This window comes from Solea senegalensis, linkage group LG12 (assembly GCF_019176455.1).
Source record: "Solea senegalensis isolate Sse05_10M linkage group LG12, IFAPA_SoseM_1, whole genome shotgun sequence".
NCBI lineage: Eukaryota > Metazoa > Chordata > Actinopteri > Pleuronectiformes > Soleidae > Solea > Solea senegalensis.
The window spans coordinates 14,449,952-14,469,758 of NC_058032.1; the positions used below are offsets into that span (position 1 = coordinate 14,449,952).

At 43.7% G+C, this 19,807-nt stretch overlaps 1 protein-coding gene across 1 annotated transcript in view; it reads left to right on the top strand.

Annotated features, from left to right (window-relative positions):
* Positions 1 to 19,807, top strand: part of LOC122778791 (netrin receptor UNC5A-like) — a 114,263-nt gene that overhangs the window by 83,983 nt on the left and 10,473 nt on the right. The window contains exons 4-8 of the mRNA XM_044040888.1: positions 1,462 to 1,565; positions 2,996 to 3,176; positions 6,061 to 6,228; positions 13,066 to 13,230; positions 18,939 to 19,127. Of these exons, the coding sequence (XP_043896823.1) occupies positions 1,462 to 1,565; positions 2,996 to 3,176; positions 6,061 to 6,228; positions 13,066 to 13,230; positions 18,939 to 19,127 (807 nt within the window). The remainder of the gene's footprint in view (positions 1 to 1,461; positions 1,566 to 2,995; positions 3,177 to 6,060; positions 6,229 to 13,065; positions 13,231 to 18,938; positions 19,128 to 19,807) is intronic.

The following is a 19,807-nucleotide window of genomic DNA, read 5'->3' on the forward strand; positions in this document are numbered from 1 at the left end:
AAAGTAATAAAAACAGATTTGAAATTTATTGCCGTGCAGCAATCATAAATCTGTGTGGGGGAACACAGACACATCCCTCGCTTGCATCCTCAAAAGCTTTATTAGGAGAAGCCATTTTACATTTATGTATTTTAAAACATTCTGTCTATTAATTCTCACATAATTATCCGTTAATCCCGACTGAAGCGAACAAAGCGCCGGCTCCAAGCATCGCACGTTTTTGAAAGCTCTCCTTCATTATCCGATGGAAAGATAAGCATGCATGTGCACACACACACACACACACACACACCCATTCATACATACGTACATACATACATGCATGCTTAGAAAAGGAGTCACATAGACTGCAGCCTTCCAGAACTGTTATATCCCTTGTCTCCTCTAGTTCCATTGTTTCGGCTTCGATTAAATTGAATGTCATGAAAATGTCTGCCCATCTTAATGCTTCTCTCACTATGATCAGTCACGACAGGCTCAACATCTGTTTAAAGGGATTCACCGGCTCACAGTCGTGTCCTCAACCTCTGACACACAATAAGGCCTGGTTCACAGCTGATGTGCGGCGTGTGCAGCGACTCCTCCGTCTCACTCGCGCGTCTCCCCACACCACCGATATGTTTATGACTTTATGACTTAAATGGACAAATGTCCTTCACCTGATATAATTATTAAATTAGAACATAATAGTAAGTATTCCGATTGAGCCTAGACACTTATGTAGACACTGGTAGAATGTCAATATCATTATCAATAGATGCGTCTGAGATGCTATTTTTGAGTTTCAACTCTCTGTGAACACTCTAATCTGTAAACATGGGCTCCGAAATTAAAAACATGACACAATCTACCAGACATAACACATTGCTTTAAAGTCAGTCGGAACCTGAGCTTTGAATTTGCACCGACCTGCCAGCGATCACCAGCCTCTCAATTTGACTTGTGTAATTTCCAGCCAGTGCTAACAGACAAATATATAGCGTGGAGTTGGTGAAACAGTAAGAGTATTCAATGAGACGTAATGTGAAGCCCCATGCAGGCAGCCAGGCTTACAGGAGCTCTTGTCCAGGTGCCTCGGGGCTTTGTTTTCATGTGGCTGTTCCAAGCCCTCATACAGATGGAAGCTGGAGGCTGTCGGATGCTGGAGAGAGGAGAATGAGGGGGAGAGGCGGAGTGAGGGGTAATGCAATTGCTTTTGCTTGATGCCGAGCCCCTCTGGCAGCAGACAAGCATCTCTGAACCAGCCAGGCAGCCTGTAATAAGCAACATGGTTGGTGCCACCGATCCCCGTATGGCTTAGGGGCCAAGTGGAGTGCGACATGCTCAGTGAGGCCATGGGTGAACATTTTAAGAGTTTGAATTTTAGAAACATCACCGGGCCAGGTTTTGTGGACAGCGCTATCTCATTTAAGCCTTGCAAACGCTACCTAATGTCCTAATTGGTTGTGTCTCTTCCACCAGACCTAAGAAAGAACTTTGAGGTGGAGCCGCAGGGTAAAGAGGTGGCATTGGACCAGGAGGTGTTACTGCGCTGCCTTCCCCCCGAGGGAGTGCCACAAGCCGAGGTGAGACACAGATACAGAAGATATTTATAGGCCCACATCTAGCATCCTTTTACCTTTTCCTCACCAGGAGGACAAAGAGCAGAAAGTTTCTCTGGTTCAGCTCCCTGGTGTCTCTTGCTACTCCACTTGGGAACAACCAACCCAGTTTGGATAAATTACACCTCTAATTATTCCCCATTATTGATTTATTATCTCTCTTACATCTCCAAGAAGCCGTATATCACATCATCTTGTCACATCACTCATGCTAGGCTTGGAGGCTTCACTCCCCGTTTGACATCTATAAAGGCCTATTCATAATTAATGGGTCTATTTGTCTCAGTCTCTCCCTATCTTATTTTCCATCTTGACGCCATCTCTCCATGTAGGGATTCTCTCATGCAGTACATTGTCCTGCTCATGTCATAATCTCTCTCCACATTTCTCATGTGGTGTGTGTGTCAATGTTTAGAGGACCAGACTGGGACCAGCTGTTTCACCTCCTCTGCTGCATCCTCTGGTCCCAGATACGCACTAACTGCTCTAATAACAACACATGACGAGGTTAGGCCAGCTCAGAGACCAGAGGCAGCAGACCAGCCAATCACAGCTATACAGTGGAGGTACATTTTGCAGAGGAAAGGGGAAGGAACATGCCATCCATAGTTTGGCAGAAAAGAACATCAGAGCAAGAGTCACAATGGGGGAAAACAAGAGTAGAAGGCCCCCAATTATTTGCAGCATCGCAACTGGCAGTAATGCGGACAACAATGCTGCCGTATTGTAGCTCCTTTCGAGACAGGACAAGGTCAAGTGAGAGCAAGAAAACAAGAAAGCCAATCTGAGAGTACACCAAAAAAAAAGGAATAACAGGAGTTTGGGCTTTTGAGAGAGGGCACAGAAACTATACAAAGCATGATTGGTTTCGCTTAAGACCAGCAACAAACACACACATATATATATATATATATGCATTTCCACCACAACAAAGAATTTATACATTCAAACCACTTTCGAATGAGTTCCCACAATGCTGATTAAGCCTATCAGCTCCACAGGAGGTGTTTATATAACTGAAAATACAAACAAGCACCCATAAAAGTGAATTCTAATGCCCCAAAGAACCTGATTTTTTAGTAGTTTGACAGAATAAACACATGCCCCTGCTGCCCTGCACTGCTCATGTACTCACAGTCACGTCTGATAGTAGAGCCTGTTTTTTTTCAGTTGAAGGACACAACATACAAATAATATTGGATAATTTATGTTTATGAAGACCAAATAGAGTAAAAAAACAAAACATTTCCATCACATTTGTTTATTTTGTATGTTCGATTGCTTCAGAAATAGAGAACCTCACCTTTTTGTTGCCATCGACTGCATTATTCACTGTAGGTGGAACAGGTTTCTGTTGTGATGCAGTGAATTTTTGACCACTAAAACATTTTCAGGTGGAGTGGCAGAGGAACGAGGATTTGATTGACCCAGCAAGCGACCCCAATTTTTTCATCACGGCTGACCACAATCTTGTCATCAGAAAGGCCCGTCTGGCAGACACGGGCAACTACACGTGTGTGGCCAAAAACATTGTTGCCCGCCGCAAGAGCAACTCCGCCACAGTCCTTGTCTATGGTAGGTGATCACCTCTTTTTGCAGCAAGTCCACGTATGTATGCAGAGACTAAAGAGAGGTCTGAACTCGGAGCTTTAAGATATTCAAGCTCAGGTAAACTGTTATGACTGCATATTTTCTCTGTCATCCAATGCTCCCGTATTATTCTCTGCATATGCACAGAGAGTCACGTCAAACTTCGGCTAAAATATAAGCCAGCCAGTTCACTTCCGGTCAGTTGTTGCTCAGGGGAAACTTGTATTTTGTGAGTTTTTTTTTTTTTTTTCCAGTAGTTATAGGAGTTGAGGGATTCAACATGGCCTGAAAAGAAAAAGGCATTAAAGTTTCAGGGACAACAGCAGAGCACTGCTGGGTGCCTCTGAGCACAGCCTCCACTAAATTCTATAATTTGTTGCTAAACACTCTTGGTAACTTCTGACTGTGGAACATCTTTGGCTGACAGCTCACTAGATGCACTCAGGCTGGCTTATTGAAAACCAGGAAATGACCGTGCATATATTGAATGATATGCAGTGTTACACGTATGTGACATATGGTGAGAGTATGCATATATTATTCCGTTTTCCGTTGAGCCAAGAATCACATCATCATAAATAACTACTTAAAGAGATATCTGCACATTAATTAGCACAACTTAAATGTTACTGGCAGCCAGACACTGCCAAAGCTGGCAGTGTCTGATCTCAGGGTTGCCATCTTCCCCCTCCTCTGTAGTGAATCCAGTATGAGAGGAAAACATGTAATGAACAGCAAACTGTAAATAATGACTTGGCTTGATAAGCAGACTGACCTTTATTAAAATGCGGAGAAAAAAACATATTTTCTATCACAGTGGGTTCCTTGAGTTCTGGCACGGCTCAAGTTATGCATATGTTACAGCCTGGTGTACTATTTCTCAGCTGTGCCATGTAAACGGGAGAAATCTCACGCACCATGAAAAGAACTTTGTGCATATAAGAAATCAGTCGCATTGTCTGACACCTGGTTGGTGACGACGTTGTGCTGCCACGCGGTGTGTTCTGTCATAAATATCATTTTCAAACGCACAAAATGCATTGAAAGGAAAATGTTGTTATTCTTTCAATGATGTATTCAAAAGTAATTTCATCCCTTGTGAAATGGTGGTGTCAATGAGAATTATTAGATCAAACTCATCTGCGCGTTTCTCATATTAACACTTTAGCTTCTTGAATATTAATTGCAGCTTATATTTTGCTGTCTCTGCCAATAAAACCTCTGAGGAAATCTCAGCGGAGTTTAGGGTGGGGCATGAATTCCAATTCAGAAAACATGAGCAAGTGTCAAACATAAGGGTCGTGTACGGAAAGCATTCGGAGCGGTGGGGATACAATTAAGAAATTAAATGCACTTTCCTCTTGGTGAATTGTTTCAAAAGACTTGTCCTATAGTGCCAAAAGAAATTCAAATAACACATTATGACAAATTCCATCCAGCCTCTGACAAAAAATTGAAAGAGCTCAATTATTCTCAGTGCTTCTTATGGATGATTAGTTTGTTGGTGAAGGACTTCTTCAGCAGATGAACAAACGTACTCAGTTGAAATGACAAGAGCATAGATCCACTTCTATTGTTTGCCTTTTTTTATATTGTCAAATATTCATTTTCACCCCTGGATCCAAGAAAGTCTGAATAGCTCAGGTGCGTGCATGTGCAGTTTTATGTCCTCCCATCATGCTTTGTGTTGACGGCTGTGTTAGTACTGCAGTGTTAATTAAGGCTGAATCATTAAACAAGATGTTTTTTTTTATTTTTTCTGAAAAAAAAAAAAACTCTCTGAAAAACATCATAGAGAATATCACAGTGCAGCAGGCTAGGTGATGTGGCTAGCTGTAGCAAGTGATAATAACCACTACATTTCAAAGGGGGGGTTCAACAGGGGGCCAGCGATGCATTTTAACAAGGCCTGGCAGTGAGACTGCACTCTGTGCTAAGAGGTAATCAGGGGCCGAGTTGCCTGGTAATTTACCTCGCCATGGCGGGCAATCAATCGCATAGAGAGGGCAAGGAAATGATTCAGCCACGACAAGCACAGGAGAGAGGGAATTAGAAACGGAGTGTGTACAGAGAAGGGACGACAGTGCCGTTCAAGTCAATAAATTAGGAATCCTACCCACCCTCTCATGTAAATGGAGGCAAACACAGTACATGCCGAATGGAGCTGGTTGGAATTAACTTGATCCGAGCGATATTGCATGAATTATATGCCAATAATTTTTTTTGCACTAATAAAGTTCAGAACCTGAGCCTTGCTACAGCAAAATATATGAATTCAGCAGGTAGACTTTTTAATAGGGTCGATCAAATATAATAGAGGAATAAATTATACAGTGTTCCCCACAATTCAGAGAATACTTGACTGTGAAGAATGACACGTAATGGTGAAATCATCGGTAGACGTGTGAAGGACACATCCTGAAGTACTTGAACAACTCCATTTATTTTAAGGAGCGTGTTGGCAACTCAAAGACTATTCGTGCTTTGTGTAATTTTCCCAGCATTACCATGGCAAAAGTGGAGGAAAAATGTCCATAGTTACACTCGCAGCAACTGTGTCTTCCTCAAAGACGGAGTCGAGGATGGCAAGCTGTCATGTTATTTTCTGCTCCCGGATGAAACCATTTTGCTCCCACTGCAGTCGGCTAATACAACTCGGACAGAGGAATCAGGCCCCTCTGCTCTGGCTGTTCCATTTGTTCACCTTGCAGTGCTGGTCCAAAGGGTGTAACAGCAGTCACAATTATTGTAGCGCTACACACCTCTTTTCTTTAGTGCATGTCGGGTAATCCTGGCTGCTCTGTTCCTTCATCCATCCATCCCTCCCTCCCTCACCCCTCCATCCCCTTACTCCCCGCTGGTCTGACAGTCAACGGCGGCTGGTCCACTTGGACCACCTGGTCGTCCTGCAGTGCTGTGTGTGGGCGTGGCTGGCAGAAGAGGAGTCGGAGCTGCACCAACCCCACGCCACTGAATGGAGGCACATCCTGTGAGGGGCAGAACGTCCAGAAAAGTGCCTGTGTGGCCACCTGTCCAGGTAACTCCCAGACAACCCTGTTTGTCCTGTGGCGCTTGGCTTCCTGTGGCTTCCTCTTTGCTCTTTTTTTTTTTTTCTCTCTCTGCATCTAGAAGTCATCAATTCATATTTATTTTGGCTGCCCTTTTGTACCTACACCTCTGCATCTTTTCTTAGCAGTTAGTGCTTCTGTTTTTGCCTGTAATTATACTGCTTACACAGCAACGTCAAAGTCCATTAGTCCTCACTGTAGCGTCATCCTGAGAGTGATTTATTATCATGGCACTTTGTTCGCATATCTCTTTCTCCTCCGCACTGCACACAGATCCTGCTTTTATACAGGACAACTGTCTACTTTAAGAGACACGGTCGCAGCCATGGCACTGTGTCAGACCAGCTAGTACATTTGTTATTGTTTGCGGCTCAAGCTACGTAGTAAATATGGGCAATAAAAAGCTGAATTATGGCAGCCTGTGTGCCATGTTTACGTGTGAGGAGTCGAGGGTGTTTCATTTGCCTGTCCCTTCTCCCTTGTGAGAGTATCAGAGAGGCAGATTGCCCTGCCTGATACTGAGCAACACATATCGATCCCTGCAAGCCTCAGATGGAAGTCAAGCTGCTTCATTTGCAGTCCCACATTAGCCCCCTGACAGAGGGAGAGACGGCAAGAGAGAGAGAGAAAACGGGAGGTGTAAGGTGCGGGCAGAGATAGAGACAGATGGAATCAGATACAGTGTAAGGATGGCAGGAACAAAGCCTCGAGTGAGACAGAGAACAGGACAGTCGAGAGAGAAGGAAAAAAAAATGCCTGAGTGTGTACGAAATCTGGCTGTTGCCTGTCAGCAGATCAGTCTGTGGACATACTCTCTAGCTGAGGCACTGCAGCCATGCTGACCGCAGGAGAAATCTCCCACGCTCGGTAAATAGCAGAAAGGGAAATCGAACACCTCTGGCAGTGGCAGCTTCTCTCTGTCTAAAACAAAGGTTATCTTCCTCACTGAATCATGGTGTTGTGTTACACATCTCCCATGTTAAGACATCACTGGAATGTCAACCATGAGTGTAAGTAACATGGCCTGCTAGAATACAGTAGAAGGAGGAAGACAGAGGAGATGGGGAAAGGCGTGATGCTCCGTGAGGACTCTTTCCACATGGATTTGGATTTATTATCATCGCAGCAACAATAATGCAATCACAGGGGTGTCCAGGGATTCTTGACATTCCCCTGATAGCAAAGCAGGATACTGACCTCTATGAGCTTAAAGAGATTGTCAGTCCAAGCTGCTATTGTTAGACTGAACCCCACCCTCTTCTATCTTTCTCTTGCCCCGCAAGGAGAAAGTGTGTAATTTCAACCCTTAAGGTGCAGTGACAGAAATTGCATTGAGCTCTGTGAACGCTGTTTGCAGAGAATGAAAGAACTCCCCTTTTTTTTGTCATGATGAGAGATGCTCCAGCGACGTGACCCTGCTCACACCTCTATCAGCCCCGTTATGGGCTCTGCCTCCCTTTCTCTCTCGTTACCTGTCTCAAACTGAGCATCAGCGGCATAGACAGCCCCAGCTGTCGGCAAACACAGAGGGTTCCCCTCAAGGCCAGAGTCCGCCACGCCAGAGCCTGGGGATGATGATGGGTTGTTGTTTCCAATCACAAGTGGCACAGTGGCTCAGTTGTGTACTCACAGACATGTCTCTGAAAGCCCCCAAGATGAAGTGACTTCTGCCACCATTTGTCACCCAGCGCGCGTGCGCACACACACACACATACAGGTTTGCTCAGCTATTCTTCTCAGGACACTGCATTGATTTCCATTCATTTGAACAGCCTAAACAAAGCATCATTTCTAACCGTAACCATAACCAGTTAATACATAACCCGAAACCTCAACCGAACCACAATTAAAATCTAAACCTGAAAACTTAACCAGTTCCTCAGAAATGAAATTCTGCCTCATTAGGACCAGGTTTTGGCCCCATGAGAACTACTGATTCTGACAAGGTCAGTGTTTATGCCATAAAATATCCGAAAGAGGAAACAAATACAGCACACACACACACACAGTCCAGAAACTGCAACCCCCAGATACATCCCGAAACTTCACTTTGATTCATCAGTTACATGAATAACACATACATGAATCATCAGCCTGAATAGAAGCTCTCGGATAAAAGTCACGCATGGTCAGCAAGAGGAGACAAATGAGAGAAACCCAGCAGACGGCATCCTTGAATACTGGATAACAACTTTAATTATCACAGCGCTGATAGTCGTCACCGTTTTTTTCTGATATCCGATGAACAGGCGTTGGTGTTTTTTTTTTTTCCCCCCCATTTCAGAAGAATGAGACTTGAGCTGTAATCCTGCAAATAGACATCATGTTATTTATTCAGGCTCTGTTGACATTTGGATTCAGAAGTGGTGGGGTTTTTTTTTTTCTTAGTCAGCCTTGAGATGCATTTTTCCTCTACAGTGCCTTTCTCTCTGAGCTGCTTAATAAAAATTGCATGATTTAATGCTGGTCTTTTTTCAAAAGTTCATTAATTATCTAGACTTGGATGCTTTGTTGATTATTAGCTCTCTGGTGCATTTAACGTACAGCATTAGATCTTTGAAGAGGCTTACAGAGAAAGAAAAAATATTGTTTTTGCTGCTCATCCAGTTTAATTTGCAGTTGCAGTCCGTTTCTGCTTTGTCTAAAACATACTGATGGATTTGCTGTACTCGCTCCATTGGGGAATAAAGATTCTGTTGACTGAATGAATTTTCACTGGAAACTGATCACGTTAAATTTGGTACAACAACATGCAGAGGCTGTAATTTCTCTCTACATCACACACACACACATATACACTTTAGGTACATATGTACATTCTTAATGCCAATGACCATTGACTTATCTAAAACCACAGAGGCTTCTCACACATACTTTAGAAGAATCCACAGACTGACATCTCCGACTTTGGCTTGTTCACTAGCACATGTTCACTCTCCACATGTCTAAGCACGAAGTGTCTTGTATCTAAATGTGAGCTCCCACCTCTCATGAGGAAAGTGTGAAGCTAGAGAGGTTCATCTGTATTTTCGTCTGTCTCCAAAGTGTTTAATGAGAGTTGGCAGGGGCCTATGTGGCAGATCAGATGGGCTCCATGCTGGGAGAGATGCAGGGTGCTATGGAGGAGGAGATGGAAGAGGAGGCGGTTGCTGAGGCTAAAGCCGGAGGCTTAGAGCAGGGCAGATCATTACCACAAGTGGACAAACTATGCAAGAGCCTAATCTCAATTTCTGCCTTCTCCTCTTCCTTTGTCTCCATCTCATCATTGCCAAGGTAACCAACATTAATCTGCAGTCCAGCCCACACCTCTCCATTGACTCCTCTCGTGCTCTGACTTGTGGTTTCGAGCCAATAGTCAGGGCAAAATGTCAAATCATGTCAGCATTTACAACTGAAAATACACTACGTGGGCCAACAACAACCATTAGACCCCAGTGTTTGGAAGCAACACAAAGACATACACAAATGAACTGAACTGGAACTGTTGTCTGATGTGTTCGAGAACAGTAAATAACCTGAGGAAATTCCTAATTTGTGTGAATTATTTAAATATTGAAGTGGTCCCTCAGGCTTGCCAGAGGAGTCACGAGAATTATAGGAGATGGAAAATAAACAGACTGGAGGCTGGTGTGTTTTGCGCGTGCATACTTTTAGGTGTGTGTTTGTGCATGTATGCGTTGTGCTAATGCAAGCTCACACCCATATGTCTGCTGTCTGCACTGCAGGCAAATGTCTAATTCTATTCTGTTAGTAACCATGTATGTGTGTCTGGATATTAGCAGAGATTGTTCTGCAGATTACATATTTTATCCAAGGAATAAAGGCTATGGCTAATAAATGTGACAGAAAAACACATTAGTTCACTGTGAAAAGACGGTGGCCATCTGGTGACAGCCTTGCATCAGTGCTGTTATTATTCATTCAGTGCCATTTGTTTTGGCTCACCCTCTTCCCGTCTCAGTCTGTCTCATTTCAGTTTGCTTGACTGGTTCAGTCAACTTACACAAGTAGACTGGACTTTATTCGCTAACACCCCTGCGATCTACAGTGTCACAACTAGTAAGAAAAAGAATTTTGTTTTTTTTTCCAGGGAAAATGTGTCAGGTATATAATCGCTGTCTGGTTTTCTGTGGCCTTTTTCTTCACGTCAGCTTTTGAACATCAGGATTAGAGGTGGTTACTGTGCACTTGTACAGTATATGATGACAGGACAGTGGGAGCAGAGGGACGGCCTGCTGGTCTCAGTGGTGTTTGTCTCCCTCCTCATGCTCAAGGACACATAAACCATGGGCGTCCAATGATCTTGGACGGGGTCCGTGGGCAGCCATTGTCATTTTGAGCAGCAGCGACTCAAACTGGCCCCCCTACTGGCTTGTAAAGAATAGTCGGGTTTCTTTCTCTTCCCGCCTTAACAACATGTCCAAATGGGGGCTTGCCATTTGGCTATTGTATTACCCTCCTTCCTCAGAGACCTGCCTGACCTAAAACCTGTGGTGCTGTGAGATTGAAAATCCGCCGTGGTGCCGTTTGCAGCCAGCACTAACAATCTCTCTCCAGGGATTTGATAAGAAAAAGTGTAGCTTTGGATGACAATTTTCTTGTGTGGATCCCTTAAAAGGAAAAAGGAAAAAATAATGAGGTTTGTTTCTGATTCCAGCCTTTAATATGAGAAAGGGAAATCCAGGAAAGTGTTGTGTTTCTTGCTTGGCTGCGTTTATTTTACCACTATATATCTCCTTCCACTTCTTTTATTAATGTCATAAAAGTTTTTGCTCTGTGCTTCTGTGAAACACCCCATCTGCTTCTATAGTTGCTACATGTCTAAAGTCAGATTGGCCTCCGAGGGCTGTTTATTTATCTTCATCTTTCTTTGATTTTCCACAGCTTCAGTGTTGCTGCAAATTGTGCCTCATCCACGTTCTCATGGGCACAGCTCGTTTCCACCGCAATCACCGTGTTTGAAAATGTTATTTGCATGGACATTAGTCTTGCTTTGTGGTGGGAAAGAGAAGTAGAATTTCATCACCGCATCAGGGCAGATGTTGACATCATCTCTTTGTTTCACAGTGGTGTGGATAAACTGAGGGGTGACATAATGTATTCATTAGGATGTAATTCGCTATTCAATCATTCTCATTCCCAGCCTGGATAATCAGCCCACTGGCCCAGGGATGGGTCCACTCAGTGCCAAACAAGGACAATTATCTGATTGGTTCTGCTCTCTCTGCCAAATGGATCTGACTGCAAAGAGGCCCAAGCTGTGTCAGCAACACACCACACACAAAAGCCCAGCTCTCACATTCTCTAGTAATCATTTTAGGACACATATGGACAAATGTACAAGACTAGTGTAGTGGCGGGCGCTAATTCTCACACCTGTAGCTCAGGTAGGCAATCGCAGCGGGTTTTTTTAGCTGGTTTTCCAATTATGAACTGTTTCTAAATCCACGTGAGATCTTTACTTATTCAATAACACAGAGGGTATCCCATCACGAGTATAACATCCCGCCATCTCACTTATTTTTTATTAACCAAAGTCTTAGGCCTGCAGCAGGTCAGACCTTTTCTCTGTGGGTCATGCCCCCTGCACTTTTTATTGCGAGGATTAATGAGCACTAAGGTTTTCCTGCCCTTAGGTCTGTCAGAAAGAGGGATGCTGCTGCTCATAGAGGTGTGCATGTATGTCTGCATGTGTGTGAGAGAAAGAGGCTTTGGTGATGCTCTTCTGGTCCCATTTACCTGCACATTTGGGAAAAAAGAGCAAGGCAGTGGCGTTTTTGTCCCCCATGAGAGCTCATTACTGCTCTTTTCCCCCTTAGCCCTATGGCAACCTTCCCCAGGCTTGTTGCTGTGTCGCTCTCAATATAATCCCCCCACCCCTGGACACAGTGCCAAATTACCCCCACCTTTGCAAAATGGCTTCTCTGTGTGTGTGTGTGTGTGTGTGTGTGGTAACGCTCAGAACCATTACCGGCCAATTTCCATTTTGTTTCATTTTCCCGCACTGATGGTGGAGTGTTTGAAGTTACAGCTCTGGCTGCAGGTCCAATGAACAGCCATCTTTGGTGATACCACCTGCATTGGGTCATGTATTCAAATACACTGTAGGTAACTCATGTTGCCACAGTAACGCCTTTTGACAAAGAACTCAAACTAAGGCAGGTATATTCTCTTTCACAGGTTTCAAATTGTTCTGAGACTATTTCGTACTGAGGCAACCATTAGAGTGCATGTTCATCAGTAGACTGGAGGACTAATTTCCTATGGTTAATTCTGCCTCTACATATTTGTTTTGTTGACAGCTGGGTCTAGCAGGTCACAGCACCTTCCACCTCACCCTTGCACTAATGGGGTTTAGCTTAGTTGCATCTGATTTACATGTTGAAAATAAACAAAGATGGCAGAATAGAGAGAGTGTGGCTCTTCTCAGCAGTTTTACATGCTTTGGTTTCCCTGGGCATCGCCTGGATTTTAGTGTGTGCAAGTAAATTTGCATGTCTTTATCATGCTTTCCCTACCAGGCTTTTTGTTTTGAATAAGCGAATTTGCACAAGATGGCAACATTGTATTCCACCAGTTGTTCCCATATCACACGCAAATGAGCAAGTGCTTTTACATTACTGTTCACCCGAACCTCTCAGTTCACTCTGTAAAATGAAGCTATAGTTTGCTTTATAGAAAATGTCTTCACCCCCGTCCACTAAAACATGGGTTTGAATGGAATCAGTCTGACGTTTTGCTGCTGTGTATTTTTATGCTGCAGTTTTATTTATTTATTTATTTTTTTATGTTATGTGTCTTTGCAGTGGATGGAGGCTGGAGTGAGTGGAGCAAGTGGTCGGCTTGCGGCGCTGACTGTTCGATGTGGAGGAGCAGGGAGTGCACCCAGCCCTCACCTGGCACTGGGGGTAAAGACTGCCAGGGGCTTGACCTCCAGTCGCTCAACTGCACCAGCGAGCAGTGTCCACAGAGTGAGTGTGTTACCACCCACATACTGTCAACCATACTCTCAGTGTTCAACTCGGTCAAACAAAAGTAAAGATACAGGATCTCGACTCGCTTTTCTGCAACGGGATCAGTTCATTTATTTATTTGCTAGCTACAACTGAGCTGATAAGTGGCGAAGAAACATTAGTAAATCAATAGATGCGTTCACAACAACATTTGAGAGCTGTAGCCAGAAAATGGGACTTTCTCAAAGCCATAGTGGAAAGAAAATTAATATTAGAAATCAATAATAAAGAATAATAAAGAAATATTATAATAAAGAAATATTAAGCACTACTCTTTAGTCTTGCAACCTTCATCAGATAAAAGATCACAAATAATCCATGAAAACCAAAATGGAACATGATCGGCCTAAATAAGCTGATTTTTTTTTTTTGTCCACCAGACATGTTTTTTTTTTTTTTACAGTTTCCATTGGAGCAAGAGGAGTAAACATATATCCTCCTATGTTTATTAGATCAAATAAACGTTTTATGCCTCCTTATAGTGTCAGCTTTCTGTGATAGATGTTGGGCACAGGTTCATAAAAGAAAGATGTCATCTCATATATGACACAGAGCAGAGGAGTCACACCTTTTTAGACAATCAGTGCTAAATAAGACTGGAATGGGACTTGTTGCTTAGATAATACACAATCTTCTCACCTGTGTCTGCACTGTGGTGCTCTCCGACCTATTAATAGAACTGAGAAACAGAGTCTCTTGTGATTAAAGCACAACCTGTGAGATAAAGTGCTGCGGGCGACTGAACCGTGAAAACACACATACAGTAGCAGACCTGCGTGTGTGCTTGCATTGTTCTCCATGTGCAATCATTTGAGAGACACATAAATATCTGCAAAGCCAGTTTGCCTTTCTTATTTGTGTGAATTAAGCTGTTGCTCCGTGTACTGTGCCCCCGCATGTGTCATTAACGGGGCATGTGCAAACTGTCAGGATTGGAACACATGAAGTACATACAGCCAGAGCCGGGAGCTAAGTGGAAAGTGCCAACGCCGAGTCTGCGACAGACCAGATGGACATGAAGCATGAGCTCTGTTGCTCCCCACAGATATCAAAGACAGAGAGATATCATGGCTTCCCATCCCGAGGTGATAAGTCTCGGGGTGGCATCTCATAAAGAGAATGTTAAAAATAGTGTGGCTATTGGGCTGCTCTGCATGGTAAACAGTCAGTTTTAATGGGGGCGCAGTTGACACGAGTCAGTGCATTAATTAAGTGAATTATGTATTTTGCACTGATTTGCGTCATCACATGGACTGCTGCATGGAGCGGGAGTGAGAGTCTAAGAGCTACTGTATGTGAATGTTGCACTTTGTATACATTTCTACACAAATTACAGTGTGAGCGCTCTCTGCAAGTGTGTGTCCGTCTGCATGTGTCTCAGCCGATAGTGAGGCTGATGCGGTGAACCAGGGAGCTTAGACTGCCCATCATCAAAGGTCAGCAGCTCCTCCCCAGAGAAGCAAGATACATACACAAAAATGCCAGTCATTGTTTCTCCCATTTGTACACACACACACACACACACACACACGCATGCACATGTGCGTCAGAGTCACTCAGTATTTACACTGACAGCACGGAGCGAGGCACGAGTCTCTGAAGAATGCCTGTCCCAATCTGTTCCCAGCAGATGTGTTTCCATAGACAATTGCTATGTGAAGTATTATAATAAGCAAAATAGCAAGATGGTTTTGGCTTGTCAGCAACTCTCATACTTCAACCATGTCTGCAGGCTATTAGCTGAGATAGAACCCCCCCCGAAACAAAAGGCGCCCTTCTCCTCCGGTGTAATCGAGCAATGCAACTGCAGAGTAAGCTGTAGTTACTCTGCAACAAAACATCCTCTCTCTGAGCTCCTCACAAACATCTGTAATCGCCCTCATTAGAACCGAAATGGCACACTTTGGATGAGGTTATTGTTTTAGGTATCGTATGTGTGAGAATCACTGTGCCGCACCGTGCTTTGTGCTACAGCTCTAAAATAAACAGACCTGGCCCAGGCAGGATCATTTTCATAAAGTAAACAAGTGGAGACTAAGATGGAGTAATGCAAATCTATGCATGGAAATAATAAATATGCTGGCAGCATGCCACAGCCAAAATGCCAGACAGGTGTTCGAGGGCACAGAAAGGAGAGTGAGAAAAAAAAAAAACAGTGCTTGTATTCTCAGGCACAGGAAATGAGGCCAAAATAACCACAATTAGCTGACTTAATGTGAGTAATGAAGGTAATTAACTTAATTTGCAACAGCATCCCATTTTGGGGGTGTCACATATGATTATGCAAAGCCTTATAAAACTATTAATCTGTCTTCAGTCTGCTTTTGAATTTGGAGGCTAATCTGGTGGCAAAGCAGCTGATGTTTTCGTCATGGGTTTGTTTGTCAGAGTGAGGTCACAGCCTGCGTGAAAAACGGCTCAACACTTATTTTAGGCCATATTTCACCAGGCAGCGCTGAAGGATGGGACAACTGTATTGTGGAGATAGTAATGGTCACGCTCACTTTGAGAGTTTTAGTAGCCATATTTCCCTGACCTTAAGAACTTCACTGTTATTCATCTTCAGGCAAGTGACTGGAGGATTGGCCATGGGATGAAATATATGTTCAGGTCTCTTGATAAATGCCCAGGGAAGAGGGGCAGGAGGCTGCAAAGCTTTTATTTATCAATGCAGGAGAGAGAGAGAGAACGGAGAAGGTAGAATGAGTTGAGCACTATCAGGTGCAGACATTGTGCTGACTGTCAATGCAGCAAGAGTCCAAACTTCAGCAGGAGCTCGGTACATTGCCTCCGAGGAGATAAATTATAAGTCCAAACTGGGCCGTCTCAAGTCAGAAAGTGATCCCTAACCAGCCAACCCCAGAGCGAGTGTGAGGAGAAGGAGAAGTGAAGGCTCAGGAAGAAGCGAACAAACAGACACTTGCCTGGGGTCAACTCTGACATTTACACACTGTCCACAGGCAGGTGTCAATCAAACAGAGAGGTCACACACAAAGAGAATCAAAAGTTCTTAGCCAGCAATTATGTCAGATGGAAATGAATGATGGAGTGACGGCTGAAAGAGAGAGAGAGAGAGCGAGGGAGAATAATGTGGAGAAGAGGAGAAAGAGAGAGGACACTTTACAAAAAGGACCAAAGTCCAAAGCCCATCCAATTATAAAACCCGATTAGTTATGTCAATTAAAGTGTGATGGATGTCCTTTCAATTATTGGCTGGCATAGTGGAGATCAATAAGCAGGGCCAGGAGGAGCTGAGACCAGGATTGCAATGCACATCAGGATTGTTTCGCTATGACACATGGTGGGTCAGATAAAACTTCCCTCACTGATTGCCCGATAAGCCACTAGAGATTAAAGACAGAAGTGAGGGAGAGAGCGAGAGAGAAACAGAGTTGTCTGATTGACTGACTTCATTGTCTCGGTTCAAGAATGGTACATGCCTAAGGATAACAAAGAGTCAAGATACTTGATCTTTGCATCTGAGGCTGGCTATATGCCTTTGGTTTGCCCTTAGAAAGTAAACACCAACTGGTCAATCTAAAGCTATGTTTATCCAATCAACAGAAGCCAGTTATCCTGTCTCCTCACAGACGAGTGTTGCTTTCTCTTTAGTCAGACCAGACATCTCTCAGTAGACTGCAGTGCTAGCAGCTGCGTCTGGCCTTTGACTCACCAAGACAATTGGATTTGGGAAGTTTAATGAGAGACTCAGCCATAGTCTCTTCCCCTTTTTTTGGAGCTCATTGTAAAAGGTGTAAGGCTTAGCCTGGCTGCTTACAATTACTCACCTCTACACTTCCCTGAGGAAAGAAAGAGAGGGAGGCGAGTCGGAGGAGAGAGACATAGCCAGCTCAGTCGACATGTTGAACAGTGGATGGATGGATATTATGTTAGGAGAGTTTTCATGTATGTTCTGTGCAGATGTGCTGTGTAATGTCACGGACAACACGGACACGCCTGTGTTTATCTTCAGCCAGTCATTCACTATTGATTACATGTCAAGAAATCCATAGCATTAAGAAGGACCGCCATGGAGCTCGGCTGCATATAATCCCGCTACTTAAGGTTTCAGATTGTACTGAGATAATCAGCCATGAAATGGATTCCGGCATTTGTCTTAAATACTTGGGTATGTCAAGCAGCTTTGTCCAGAGAAATTGATTTTTCAAAGCAAAAAAAAAAAAAGTAAGCAAGGACAAAGTGAGAAAAGAAACAAAGAAACAAACAAGGAAAGAAACAAAGACATTTTTGGCTATTTTCTATCTTCTTGCTGAAATATGACTGATAGCACTCCGCTAATTTAATTGTGCCATTCTCATGTCACAGATTTATAACACCAATTAAAACTTGTCAATTCCAAGGTTGAGCATGGTTCCTGTCAAGTAGTCTGATTACACGGGGGTGGAAAAAAACATAATGACACACTGGGGATATTCATCAAAATGTGCCGTGTCTAATGATAATCAGTTTATTTTGATAGAAACTTTTTGATGCTTGCTTATTGCTGAAATGTAGATCATGTGTGTTGTGTGTTGTTTCGACCACGTGCTGTTTCCCTCTTCATCGATTACATTTTCTTTTGTATACATTTCCTGTATACTCTTCCTGCTTCTGTCCTCATACTTCTGTTGTCACCTTGCCACATGGCAGCCTTCGCAGCGCTTCAACCTTTGTCGTTGTTGTCCGTCCCTCAAAGCCGCACTGTTCAACACATCCCCTCCTCGGCTGTGTTCAGCTGACAGCTCTACGCCCCCATGGCTCCTTGGCAAAATGGGCCTCTACAAAGGCCTCAGGAGCATCCTCCACCTCCAGTACAAAATTTCCCAAGCCCAGGGAGACAGCTGTGCAAATCCCATTCTCCTGCAAAACAAACACACACATACATACACACAAATGCATGCACATATTGATGCTTGTCTGCCATCTTCATACTGTACTTTCATAAGCAAATCCTTCTTCTTCTTTTTTTCCACTGTCTCTCACGGGGGTGTTGAGTACTTAGAGAAAGAGAGAAAAAGACAGAGCAGAGGAAGAACATTCAGGCATAAGATATAATCCAGTGCACATATGAAGAGAGGTAATGCTGAAAAAACGTGCTGTGAACTTTGGTTCTTCCTCCCAGAGGTGGAAATAATACTAAAAAGTAAAAGTAGTATTACTTTTATTAAGTGGCACAAAAAAAAACCTGGATAACTTTTAATTATGATTTACTTCACAAATGTCATTTGCCTTCAAACCATTGTCAAATGAGTTCACACTACGCTGATTCAAGTCTGTCAGCTCCACACGATTCGCTCTGTTTGTCAGTTTAACAGATCTTTAGATGTCATGTCACTCAGCGACATCCCAAGACTGCGACTGAAAACACGGAGAAGGATTCTACCACTTAAAAAACCTGTAAATGCTGCTGCTGTATTTACAAACACTCTCTCAGGCAGGTCTGATAGTCTTGCTTGACGCGGCATACAAATAATGCTACATTGTTTCTGTTCACAAAGACAAAACGGAGGCAGAATATTAATAATAACATCGACAACAAAAATCACCCAAAAATACTGCAGCTTTAAGTAAAGAACAACTTTCCACTACAATAGCATAGTTTGTTATTGTTTGTCATATTTGCTGTTTGCTATTTGTGTTTTTTATGTTAATTCTTCTAATTGCAGCTGTAAGTGGAGCCGAAGACGTGGCGCTCTACGTTGGCATGGTGGCGGTGGCCCTGTGTCTGACGCTCCTGCTCATCGTGGTGGTGATGGTTTACCGGCGAAAGAAGGAGGGACTGGATGCTGATGTGGCCGACTCCTCGATTCTCACCACTGGCTTCCAGCCCATGGGCATCAAGCCCAGCAAGCCAGGTGTGTGGGCACCGCGGCCACGCAGGCCTCCCCCCCACAGCAGTAGGACACTATTCTTTGTTCTACCGTCCTCTGTGTGTTCGTTGGTCTCTCCATCTGCCCACCATGACCGTGCAGCGCTCATCTACTTGTACCAGTGGTCCTGTGTTTGTTTGTGGTCGTGGAGACAGTGTGAATGTGTTCAAAGTGGTTTGTATTCTCGCCCAGATGAATTGTGTGTGCGTGCTGTTTATTTGGCTGCCTGATACATTATGTTTCGCCGCTGCCTCATTGTCAGGAAATGTAGCCACTCTGTTTACTGCCTGTGTGGAGCCTCTTAGGTTCACCAGCGAGTTATAGAAATACAACTGTCTGAGTTGGATTGAGATGGAGAACTGGGCTGCAGCGCCTGTGATTCACCATGAAAAAAGCCTTTATGCATTCCGGCTGCTAAGCTGTATCTGAGTTGTGTTTGGAATTGATTGTGTGGTTGCTAAAGAGACTGGCAGAATTGGAGAGAGAGCAAAGGGAGGGGAATTGACTGGCTTTGGGTAGAATTTGTGTTTGTGTATTGTCAAGAGTGTGTGAGCGCTCTGTTCCCTGCACCATGTGTCTTTTTCTGTGTTTGCCTCAGTTTTCTGTGTTTGTTGCGACAGCTTCAGAGAGTGTGAGGTCTGTCTATGTATGATGTACGAACACAC